The 13644-nt window shown below is 30.5% G+C and overlaps 1 protein-coding gene across 1 annotated transcript; it reads left to right on the top strand.

The window, feature by feature from the left end:
* The first annotated feature begins 10420 nt into the window (after nucleotides 1-10420).
* On the top strand, nucleotides 10421-11311 carry LOC127283871 (uncharacterized). Its single transcript, XM_051308982.1, has one exon. The coding sequence runs from the start codon at nucleotides 10421-10423 to the stop codon at nucleotides 11309-11311; it is 891 nt and encodes a 296-aa protein (XP_051164939.1).
* The last annotated feature ends 2333 nt before the right edge of the window (nucleotides 11312-13644 follow it).

Genomic DNA, 13644 nt, shown 5'->3' with positions numbered 1-13644 from the left:
CAAATTTTGATTCTGAGGTTGAAACTATTTTTTATACAGTTTAACATGTTAAATTAACAAAATTAATAGTGGTTACAAAATAAGAGTCATATATTTTTTATGGCAGACGGTTCTTTGGCAGAAATCGTCAAATCTTAACCCTTTCGTGCCTCTGATAAACCGAGCGAATGGATTAGCTTGAAATTCGTTACGCGGGCGTTATTGGAGTCGTTGTTCACGAATCAGAAGAAGACAGTCGAGTTTTCTCAAAAGTGCTAGGATTGGCTTGAAACTTATCGCTCGGAGATTTTAAAGAATTATTTTGTTACTTTTTCAATTATGAGGCTTAACCAAATATCAATTTCATCATATACAGTTTTCGATAGTAATTTTTATTGGGCGCAATTATTTTTATAACACAGCATAACAGTATTAAAACTTTTTGATATTTTTTAAATAACGCTTACATGATAATATGTGACGCTCCATGGTGAAAGGGACCTTAGCTACAAAAACATGAATTTCTAGTTATTGATGTAAATCCATAGATTAGGAGTTGCTCTTTCACATGAAAAATTCAAAAAAAATTTAATTATTAGATTTCGTGTTATTATTAATTAAACATGGGCATGTTTTGGTTACGTGACGTCACCACAAGGCAGTATCAGAAATCCAGCCCCTCCACTTTTCACACAATCATACTCGCCTTGTGTGTGTGATTCACTCGCTTCGTGCGACATCGGCTCTTTCAGTAGCGTAACTATACACTCAGAGCCCTAGGAAAGCCAATCATGGAGATTAGTTATTTAAATATTTATATTATTATTATATAATTTTTTTCTCTATTTTTCTTTTTGTTGTTTTTTACAATAAAATTTAATGCTTTTTAATTAAAAATATATCACTTACATTTCCAAAAAAAGCCGGTTTTCATTCGTGTTTTAATTCAAAAATTGGCGCGCATAATATTAAAGCCGAAGATGAACGAAGTAATCTCAGACGCGTCTGACTCACCGATGTACAAAATAGCAATGTAGTAGTAAGGTGGTGGGGCTGAATTCTGATGGAGCGCTCCAACCAATCAGAACGCATCACTTTAAACGCGTTTTCTGTAAAATTTGTCTTTTGGAGCTAAGGTCCCTTTCACCGTGGAGCGTCACATATAAATAATATTGTTAAAGATGAATTTTGAAAATTAGTTTTTTTGTCAATATCAATCAAAGATTGATATTTTCAAAAACTCTAAAAGATCTTGGTACTTTAACATACGTTCCCCTTCGGACAAATTATATTGTATAGGAAGTGGATCCCCTCCTTCCCTCACTATTATTCAGTGAGTTGGTTGAGATTCCATATTAATCCCTACTGAAAATTCTCATGTAGGATCTTATATAGGATCTCACATAAAATCATATATTAAAATCCAGACGTCAGTTTATAAAAATTAAAAATTATTTAATTAAAAATCAAATAATATTACTGCAATTCATCTGAAAAGAAAAGAAATTGTGCTTTGCAATACACCTTCTGAGTTAGAGTCTCAGCTTTTATAGTATTCAAGACTAATCTCAACTGTGAGAAAAAAATTATCACCATCTGGCGGCATAAGAGTGGAACTATGATGATCTACATCTATATTTGAATTTCCCATATAATTTCTCATATAATTTCCGACTTGGTATCTTAGATGGACAATTAAAACAGTGAAATACACACATGACATCCCACATAAATTACTATGTGATGAATTCTTACATGAAATCTTATGTAGGATCTTATATAAGAAATTCTGCCCGCAAAACAAAAAAATACAAAAGTGAGGGACACGTCATTTTGATTTTTTCTGAAAGTGGTATAAAATAAAGTTTAATTACTATTTTTCTTAAATACAGAACTAATCCTTCACGAAATATTTTTGTTTAAACATTTAACTTTCGACTTTCAATTCATTTAAACATTAAAAATGTCGCCGGGGACGCATTACACTTATGACATTTTGCCTGCTTTTTGTTCTACCAATATCATAAAACTCACTTTTATGCAGGGACTGACACGGAAACGAAACAAAACGCCAAAACAATTTTGTGTAGTGTCGTGTTCAATCACAAACACATTTAATAATTTATAATGTTTTCGTGTCCTGACCAGACACTTTTAAATTAATGAAATGTTTTCGTGTCCTGAACAGAAACTTTAAAAAAATTAAATGTTTTCGTGTCCGGACACGACACTTTTAAATTAATTAAATGCTTTTGTGCACGGAAAAAACAAACTAACTATTTTAGCACCAAACTGCTTTATCCTTTATTAGTATACAATTTCGTTTACCTATTAAAATGTGAAATAATGCTTTTTTAGTTTAAAAAAAGTCCATACTAAATAAGTGTAATGGTTATACTCTTATAGTAACAGTGACGTACTTTAAATGCATAAAATTGATGCCCGCGAAGTACGACATATAGTCTACCTAAAATAGCAAGAGCTTCTTCCTTTTTGGTGTATAAATTCTTGCAACCTGCGTTTTGGCCTATATCGATATATCAATGGTTGGAAAGGGAGGGAGGCGTGGCCAAAACGCAGGTTGCAAGAATTTATCCACCAAAAAGGAAGAAGCTCTTGCTATTTTAGGTAGACTATATGTCGTACTTCGCGGGCATCAGTTTTATGCTTTTAAAGTACGTCACTGTTACTATAAGAGTATAACCATTACACTTATTTAGTATGGACTTACTTTAAACTAAAAAAGCATTATTTCACACTTTAATAGGTAAACGAAATTGTATACTAATAAAGGATAAAGCCTTTGGTGCTAAAATAGTTAGTTTGTTTTTTCCGTGTGTCCTTATCGAAAACTTTTGAAAAAATTAAATGTTTTCGTGCCCTGACCGGACACGACACTATTAAAATTTTTAAATGTTTTCGTGTCCGGTTATAACCCACTTTCTCATTGTAAAATATTCTCATGAACAAATTTACTTGTTACGCCAAATTAGATCCGCCACTCTGATTTTTTTTATTTCTGAAATTACATTTGGATCCAGTGATCCCAAAAACTAGCAAGTAACAATTTAAAAAATAATTCCATGAGAAAATGTGTCGTGTTCTGACACGGAAACATTTCTTTATTTTAAAAGTGTCAGGTCCGGACACGAAAAATTATTCGACGAGAAAATGTGTTGTGTCCAAACACGAAACGATAATCAATGTAGAAAAGTATCGTGTCAGGACACAAAACATTAGTCAATAGGGAAATGTTTTGTGTCAGGACACAACACATTAGTCAATAGAGAAATGTTTTGTGTCAGGACACAACACATTAGTTAATGTGTAAATGTGTTGTGTACACACGAAGCTGAAGTACGCAACGTTTATATAAACGATTTTTAAAGAAATAATTTTTTACAATGAAAAATTCTATAGTTTTTTGCCTAAAAAATATTTCTTGTAGTTTTCATTAATCAACAAATTATACAAAAAATATTTTTTATGCAAAGTATTATAGAATTTTTCATTTTAAAGAATTATTTCTTTAAAAATCATTTATATAAACGTTGAGTACTTCAGCTTCGTGTGTACACAACAGAAACGGAAACGATACGAATGATTCGGGTAGGTCCCTGCTTTTATGTCCTTGTAGGTAGAAGAATTATTGAAAAATTTAAACAATACTTAGACTATTGTATAAAACTATACTTGACAACCATTGTATCATTGCGGTCGCTTAAGACCATAGCTGTTCAACAGCGACCTTAAATAAATAAATAAAAAAAAAAAAAAATTATTGAAAAATATTGCATTTTACAATATAAAAAAATTAATTTCAACTAAGGTTATATCAAATAATTTGTTTAGCAAGGGACACGAATATGACATTTTAAGTGAAATGAGCCATACACGAACTTAATATTTCTTAAATATATAATTGAAATATTTAAATAACACTCTTTTCGTCTAAAAATTTAACGCAATAGTCTCTCTCTTCTGACCATGAAAATAACATAAAAATTTCTTGTTTTTGACTAATTTGCATTCTATAGCAAGTAATTTTTATAAGAAAGTTTTAGTTGAAAAATATACAAAAATTCGGAATACAAATTGTGACAACAATTGTGCCAATCGAATCAAAAGTTAATTAGGATTTTCTATTGTCCGTCTATAGATGAAGTTAAATAAAATTTTTATTATTATTGTAATTTTTTTTAAGGAGAAGGTTCAGTTGTGGACACCATTTTGTTTTTGACTCATTCCGTCGATTAGAAAAATGTTAAAAATTTAATAAATTGTTTATTTTCATCAAAAATAAGTTTGGGTTCGGTTGTGGACAACTGGACATCCTTTAAATATTTGCTAAAAATATGAAAAAATGAATTAAAACCACCGCAGATATAAAAAGAAGTACAGGGAGAAAAAAAATCAAGCGAATATTTCGCGTGTGCGCTTTCTACGATATTCGTAGAGCAACACACCAAATTTGCAGGGTCCTATACTAAAAGAGTATGGGTCTCTGCAAATGTAATATGTTGCTCTACGAATATCGCAAAAAGCGCACCCGCGAAAGTAGTATAGTTACTGTCTCTGCTATATTCGCTCGATTTTTTTCTCCGTGTAACAATTTATTTATTTCAAAAACCTTCAGCGGCAAAACAACAATAGAAAATATCATTTATCAATTTCTTTACAATGTTTGCATTGTCAGTAGCTGGTACTCATGTTGGCACACTTGAAATAATATATTAATAATTAATAATAAATTTACTGTTTGAATAGGCATTGTACTTACAGAAGTACTCAGGTTATCCAACCTAATATGAACCTAACCTACCCCGGATAAGGCGAAAACTGAATTTAACCGAATTGTTAAATATTTATTACAATTTAATATATTCATTATTTAAAACAATTATTTATTACAAACGGGAATATACTATGGTATATATATTATATAATAATTTAAACAATTTAAATTTATTATAAAAAAACTCATATTTATAAAAAAAATAAAATTACAAATAACTCGGATAATGGAGAATTTCTTACTAGGACACCACCTCAGATAATCGAGACTTCGGATGAAGCGAGCTCGGATAAACGGGGTTTTACTTTACGTTCTCGATTGATTTACATCAACTTGTTGCACTTTGAAAAATGATTTAAAAAAACTTCTATGTCAATCTACTGGTATGAAAAAACTAATTACTTCACAACACAAAGCACGAGTGTCCTTTTCTTTTGATATTTGCATGAAAAACTACGTACGGACATAGCACACACTTAACATTTGTCAGATTTGATTCATTCGTTTGTCAAAAGTTACGAAGAGGTGTCCACAACCAAACCTTTTACTGTATTATTTACTAATGTATTCAAATAAGAATGTAAGACATATTTCAATGTATTTTATATACAGACAATAGGAATTCATGCATTTCAGATTCAATGTATTTAAAAAAGAACAACAGTTACCTGGTGAATCGCTTATATTTTACTTTTACTGATTATGTCATTATTTTACACGCAAAAAAATTTGTAGTGTTATTAACAGAATCTCTAGCGCCATCTAAAAAACCTGGTTATAGTATTCACAAAACGCTGAGGTTTGGGAAACAAACAAGTTTCATAAAGTCTCTGTACTAACGCAAATCGGATTGTGCTATTCCTATTCCAATTTTCTTACAGTCTACATGACAATTTATAGGATTGCCTTTCTAACATTTTTTTCCGTTTACTTTCGTAAAATAGCATTTTTATCACAATTCTGTAATATTCACAATTTCTTCACTCTCTTTTATACATGGCTGCCACTAGATGGCGCCACTGTCGGTCGGTATTACCATCAGTCGGTAATGTAGGTTCCTGACATGAATTTTACCTCGGTCGGCAAGGTAGGAAACTGTTTTACCGACCAAGTGGGCAAGTGACTATGTATAGTCACCATGTCTAAGTGGTGCGCAAGTCGCACATGTGAGTGTGTCTATCGGTGAGATTTGGTATATAAAGAAGGGTTGGACACAGTAGTGACATTATCAGCATTCTCTTGGAGCAACTCGGAAGGAGCAGCAGAAGCAGTCGGCAAGCAGAGATATCTTGGAGGAGAGGAAAAGGGGGATAGCAGCGCAGGGCAGCCGAGGCGTGCAGCATCGTTAAAGCAAGCGGTGGAGGAGAAGAGGAGGTGACCGCGGAAGGCATTGTTGAAGGAGAGTACTGTAGAGGAGGTGGGTGGGGGTAGATCTGTGGAAAATGTCGACTTCAAACAAGTATAATTATCAACCTGGTGCTCTTAGATATAAGTGCTTTTTTAGATGATGCATGTGTACTTTTTGAAGATTTTATTAAAAAGTTGTTACAAAAGCATGGTTCACTGAAAGTTTATGCTGTGCTTGCAACAAAGTTTAAAAAAATTATTAATGATGAAGAGAAAGTTGAACCCAAGTATTTTAATGTGAGAAGTAATATAATTTTTCCAACAACTGTTTTAATTGAATGGTATAACAAAAATGCTAAAGAGCATATATTAAAACAAGTGGGGGAGTTTGAAGAGAAGGAATCACAATGGACACTTTATTCAATTACAAAATTAGAAGTCAACGTTAACAAATATAATTCAATACGAGTTGGGTCCTACATTGATTTACCTATCGAAATCAAAGCAAAGCGTGCATGTATAAATGTTAAAAATATGGATACAATTGTTTTAACTGGTCAGTTTTATCAGCTTTATACCCAAAAGTTCAACACCTAGAGTTGATGAATCATTACTTGAGATATGGAAATGAATTGAACTTTACCGGAATCGAGTTTCCTGTTTCCTTAAAAGATATAACAAAATTTGAAAAACATAATGACATCTCTATTAATCTGTATGGACTTCGCTTAATAAACAAAAAGTACAACACAGTCTCATTACACTTGACTTTAGAAAAAAAGGCAAGACATATTAATTTATTAAGAGTCGAAAGTCACTTTGAGAACGAGGTTGACAGTGATAATGCAGCAGGAGGATCAACTCTCGCAACTATTCCTGCTGCTTCTGATGTGATTGTCAGGGGCGGCGAAACAGGTCTGAGTGGAGTGTGGAGTTCAGATCACTGGTGAAGGGGGGGGGGTGTGGCAGGGAACATCAGTAATTACTAATTTTAAATATTCAATATTAACGCGGGATCAAGATTTTCAAAATATTTAATAAAACTGTTTAACAACTCGCATTATATGCTTCTGAGTGTTGTTGTTTATAATAAAAATAAAAAATAAGTTAATACAAAATTTGGAGTGTGGAAATCCACACTCCAGTGAATTTGGTGTGTGGAGTTCTCCACACTGTCCACATGTTTCCCCGCCCCTGGTTATTGTACCAATTAATTACCATTATGTATGGATTAAGAACTTGTCCGCGCTTGTAAGTTCTCAAGTTTCATCCAATCGACATAAGAAACATATCTGTGATCGATGTCTTCATTACTTTGTCACGGAGGAGAGATTAGCCAGACATGAGGAGGAGTGCAAGACGTTAAATGAGTGTAAAATAAACCTTCCCAAACCAGGACAGAATTTTATTCAGTTTAAAAATTATGGAAACAGAGAAAAAGTTCCATTTGTAATCTACGCTGACTGTGAGTGTTTGTTGAATCCTGTCGAAGATGAAGAAACCACTTGTAATACTGAAGTGATTCAACGTCATGAAATGTTCATTACTGGATATTATTCAAATTGCTGTTATGATGATTCGTTATCCAAATACAATTCGTGTCCAGATGGAACAGATGCTGCCAAGTGGTTCGTCCAGGAGTTGAAACAGTTGGCTGAAACTCTGGATAATATTTTTAAAAACCCTATTCCAATGGATAGATTGACACATGACGAGATTGAAGCTTTTGTTGATGCTCAAATATGTCATATTTGTGAAGGGTCATTTTTACCACGTGAGAAGAAAGTTCGAGACCATTCCCACTTAACTGGTAAATATCGAGGTGCAGCTCATGAAAAATGTAATTTAAATTATCAAGATTCACGAGTAGTACCAGTTGTATTTCACAATTTGAGTGGGTATGATGCTCATTTTATAATTAGAGTCATTTGTTTAGAATTTTCGGGAAAGATTGAACTTTTACCACTGAATAAAGAAAAATATATTTCTTTTACTAAATATGTAAAAGAAACGAAAATCAAATTTCGATTTATAGACTCATTTAAATTTATGGCATCGTCTTTGGAGAAATTGGCATCATCCTTATCCGAGTATAAAATTGTGAATCAAGTATTTTCAAACTTCACCTCTGAAGAAATTGAATTACTTACACGAAAAGGGGTTTTACCGTATGAATATTTGGATTCTCGTCAAAAATTAGAAGAAACAAACTTACCTGCTAAAGAAAAATTTTGTAGTACATTGAATGATAGTACGGTTTCTGATGAAGATTACTTACATGCCCAACGTATTTGGTCTACATTTAATTGTTCTGATCTCTGTGAATATGTTGATTTATACATGAAAACAGATGTTTTACTATTAGCCGACATCTTTAAAAATTTTAGACATCAGTGCTTACAAGCTTATAGACTTGACCCTGCTCATTACTATACTACACCGAGATTAACTTGGGACGCGATGTTGAAATATACTAATGTAAGGTTAGAATTGTTGACAGACATTGACAAACTAATGTTTTTTGAACGTGGTGTGAGAGGAGGTATAAGTCAATGTAGCAATCGCTATGCTTGTGCTAATAATCCGTTTATGGAAAATTTTAATAAAAATGAGGAGGTCAAGTACATTATGGGGACGCATGAATATTTCCCAAATTAGACTTGCCGGAATTTTTGTGGTGTCGAATTAAAAATTATCGAATTTACATTTAGTAGAATTTAAAAAAAGTAGATTTTACAATGAGCCCAATATAATATCGAAAAATTTCTATTTAAAAAAATTTTAATTTTATAGAATTTTTATTTAACTGAACTCCAATAAAGCATATTTTCTAATATATCGAATTTTTAAATAACACCATTTCAATTTAACAAAATTTATATCTAGAAAAATTTTCGTAAAAAAGATTTTTTATTTATCAGAATTGTTCTTTTGTCGAATTTCTATTTATCTGAATATTCATTTAAAATTATTTTTATTAACAGAATTTCCAATTCGAAGAATTTCTATATAACAAAATTCCTATTTAACAAAACTTTTATTAAATAATATATTTTTTATTTAATTTTTATTTAATAGAATTGTCATTTAATAGAAATTCTACTTAGCTAAATTTTTAAGATAAAGAATTTTTATTTTACCGATACTTTATTTGACCGAAGTTCCACTTATCCGAATTTTCATTAGATAGAATTCTTAAAACGTCGAATTTCCATTTGATCGAACTTTCATATATCAGATCATCCACTTGTCAGAAACATTTCAGCTGGAGTTTTAAAATCAACCAATCAAAAATTATCAAGAAAATTGTGATTGGTTGATTTTAAAACTCCCGCTGAAATGTTTCTGCCAAGTGGATGATCGTATATGTGAAAGTTCGATCAAATGAAAATTCGACATTTTAAGAATTCTATCGAATGAAAATTCGATTAAGTGAAAGTTCTGTCAAATGAAGTATCGGGGAAATATAAAATTTCTGACTTAAGAATTTAATTAATTAGAATTTCTGTTAAATGACAATTCTACTAAATAAAAATTAGATTGTATATCAATTTTTTGAATAAATCTTTTGTTACATAAGAATTTATTTTATATAGAAATTCTTTTAATTGAAAATTCTGTTAATAAAAATAATTTTAAGTGAATATTCGGATTAATAAAAATTCTGATAAATAAAAATTCTTTTCTATGATAATTTTTCTAGATAAAAATTTTATTAAATGGAAATTGTGTTATTTTAAAATTCGATGCATTAGAAAATCTGCTTTATTAAAGTTCAGTTAAATAAAAATTTTACAAAATTAGAATTGTTTCAAATAGAAATTTTTTGATATTAAAATTGTGCCCATTATAAAATCTACTTTTTTAAAATTCTACTAAATGTAAATTCGATAATTTTTAATTCGACACCATAAAAATTCCGGCAAGTCTAATTTGGGGAATATTCATGCGTCCCACATTATGTATTTTGATGCAAACAATCTTTACGGTTGGAGTATGGTACAACCACTCCCTTATGGTGGATTTGAGTGGGTTTAAGTTGACGACAATTTTGACTTTAATATATCAGATGATTCACCTTTTGGCTACATTTTAGAAGTAGATTTAGATTATCCAATAGAATTGCACAACAGTCACAGTGATTTTCCATTCTGCTCAGAACACTCAAATCCACCATCGGAATCAAAACAAGCAAAGCTTTTAACTACACTGAATCCTAAGCGCAAGTACATTATCCATTATAGAGTATTAAAACAAGTTCTTGCTAATGGACTCAAGTAGGTTAAAATTCACAGAGTCATGCAATTTAACCTATCGACGTGGCTTAAGCCTTATATTGACTTTAATACTGCAAAAAGAAGTAAAGCGACAAATGAATATGAAAAGAATCTGTTTAAACTCATGAATAATGCCGTTTATGGAAAAACCATGGAAAATGTACGCAAACACGTCGATGTAAAACTTGTAACTAAGTGGGAGGGTCGCTATGGAGCTGAGGCTCTGATATCTAAAACAAATTTTCACAGTCGGTCAATTTTCTGTGAAAACCTTGTTGCAATTGAACTGAGAAAAACCGCAATTTTGATAAGCAAGCCAATTTACATTGGTTTTGCAGTACTCGATGTATCTAAGTCACTTATTTATGACTTTCATTATGATTACATGTTAAAAAAGTATGGTGAATCTTGTAAGTTGATGTATACAGATACTGATAGTTTAATTTATGAAATAAAGTGTGCTGATATTTATGTAGATATGAAGGAAGATATTCATAAGTTTGATACGTCGGATTATCCAAAGGATAATATTTATAATATTCCTCAAGCCAACAACAAAGTACTTGGACTTATGAAAGATGAATGTAGTGGAAAAATAATCACAGAATTTGTTGGTTTAAGGAGTAAGATGTACAGTATTCGTGTAAATGGTCAGGATTTTACAAAGAAAGCTAAGCGAGTTAGATCGGTAGTTTTAAAAAACTATATCAATTTCAATGATTATACTGACTGTCTACAAAATTTTGCAATTCAGACAAGAACTCAACATGTAATTCGATCACGACTTAATAAAGTTGAAACTGTTAAAAAACTTAAAGTTGCTTTAAGTCCAATGGACGACAAGCGATATTTATTACCAGATAGCTATGATACTCTTGCTTGGGGACATTATAGAATAGAGGAAAGAGATTAAGCTTATAATGTATATATGTGAAAATTTGTAAATATAAAAATTGTTACTAAATAAATGGACAGTTTTACCAGATACATTTCATTTTATTTATTAATTTCTAACAAAATATTACAATTTAAAAAATTCTTTAAGGGGGGCGCCTACTTTAGAAGGTAAAAAACTGCGTACATTTCAGGAATTTTTTTCTCAAACACATTTAAATAAATCGATGCGAGATTTAGTGTATGTTTTCTTATATATTTAAATCTTTGAAATATAATTTTTTGATTAAATGACAATAAAATTTAATAATAAAATAAACGCCATATATATAACGCCTCGCTGCTGAAATTTTCCCATTGCGTACAACCTATGGTCCACAATTCTTATCTAAAACAAAAAAACAAAATTTTTTCTTTAAATATACATTATTGCCTTCTGTATGAATTAAAAGATTTCAATAGAAAGTAAAAACTGACATTTTTACATGACTTTTTAAAAAAAATTTAATTTTCGCCAAAAAAAATCTCATTTTTTCTTTAAAAGAAAGCACTAAATTTAACTCTATCAAAAACAAATTTAATTCATACAGAAGAGACACTTTTTATCTTCATGACAAGCCCAGGTAGACCTTAATCGGTTGAATAGATTTTTGTCTATCGTGTACACAAACTACAAAAACAGTGTTTTGAGAAAAACGAGTTTAAAGATTGAAAAACATGTAAGTGCTGTTTATTAAAAACTTACGTCTTTTTCGCGGCCTCGATGAACGACTATTTTTTTATGGGTAGCTCTTGGATAAGACGACATTTTACTGATAAATGGTAATTTTAATGGTAGGTGTAATAGTAGATAAGCGCAACAAATTATGAAAAGTATTAGAGACTGCGAGTGGAGTCGCGCGCCAGGCCACGCGCTTTATTGCGTTCTACAAGCTGTAACTCGAAAAATACTTTGTATTTTGACGTAATATTTTAAGAGTATATTCTCTGATAGTTGTACTTTCAGTTAAGACAACTTTAAAAAAAACGCTTTTTTTGACCCGATAAAGTAGGCGCCCCCCTTAAAGTAATTAATACATCTCGAAGCTTAAATTAGTTTTTAATAGTTAGTTAATATTATTTCATTTTTGATTCATTGTTGATTCCTTAATGATTTATTGTTGATTCATTAATGATTTATTGTTGATTCATTAATGATTCATTAACGATTCATTATTGATTCATTAATGATTCATTATTGATTCATTATTGATTCATTATTGATTCATTATTGATTCATTATTGATTCATTATTGATTCATTATTGATTCATTATTGATTCATTATTGATTCATTATTGATTCATTATTGATTCATTATTGATTCATTATTGATTCATTATTGATTCATTATTGATTCATTATTGATTCATTATTGATTCATTATTGATTCATTATTGATTCATTATTGATTCATTATTGATTCATTATTGATTCATTATTGATTCATTATTGATTCATTATTGATTCATTATTGATTCATTATTGATTCATTATTGATTCATTATTGATTCATTATTGATTCATTATTGATTCATTATTGATTCATTATTGATTCATTATTGATTCATTATTGATTCATTATTGATTCATTATTGATTCATTATTGATTCATTATTGATTCATTATTGATTCATTATTGATGTACTGTGAACTTTTTGTCATTCATTTTCAAGAGCTCTCAAACTTCTGTCCAATTGACCAATAATTTCAGCATTTTTATATGATAAATCTTGATTTATTTGTCTTTCAAGATTGTTTAATTTTTGTGATACCGAGCCTTTCAGAGTTTTTAACAACACATTACCGTTGTCAGTATCCAATATATTTTTCTTTGTTTGTATTTCAAGAGTTTTCGTTTCATTTTTAAGAACTCTTATACGAGTATCTAGTTCACCAATAATTTCAGCGTTTCGATATGATAAATCTTGATTTATTTGTCTTTCAAGATTGTTTAATTTTTCTGATACCGAGCTGATGTTTCTGATGTTTGTATTTCAAGAGTTTTCATTTCATTTTCAAGAACTCTCATACGAGTATCCAGTTCACCAATAATTATTTGTTTTTTAAGATTTTGTAGTTTATCTGTTACCGAAGCTTCAAGAATTTTTAACAACACATTACAGTTGTCAATATCTAACCGTAATGAAGACGTGACTTGATATACTAGTCGCACTTCGTTCTCTATCATACGTTGAGTAAGTAATAAATTAACTGCGTCGCCCTCTACTTTAGCTTTTGCAAGGTCACAAATTTCTTTTTCCTCCACAGTCATAATTGTCTTCTGAATCTACATTAAAACTAACTCCAGGCG

Source organism: Leptopilina boulardi, unplaced genomic scaffold (genome assembly GCF_019393585.1).
Source record: "Leptopilina boulardi isolate dan_hultmark-lab unplaced genomic scaffold, ZJU_Lbou_2.1 LbouV2_313, whole genome shotgun sequence".
NCBI lineage: Eukaryota > Metazoa > Arthropoda > Insecta > Hymenoptera > Figitidae > Leptopilina > Leptopilina boulardi.
Note: the sequence above shows the minus strand (reverse complement) of the source record. Positions and strands in the feature narration are given on the sequence as shown.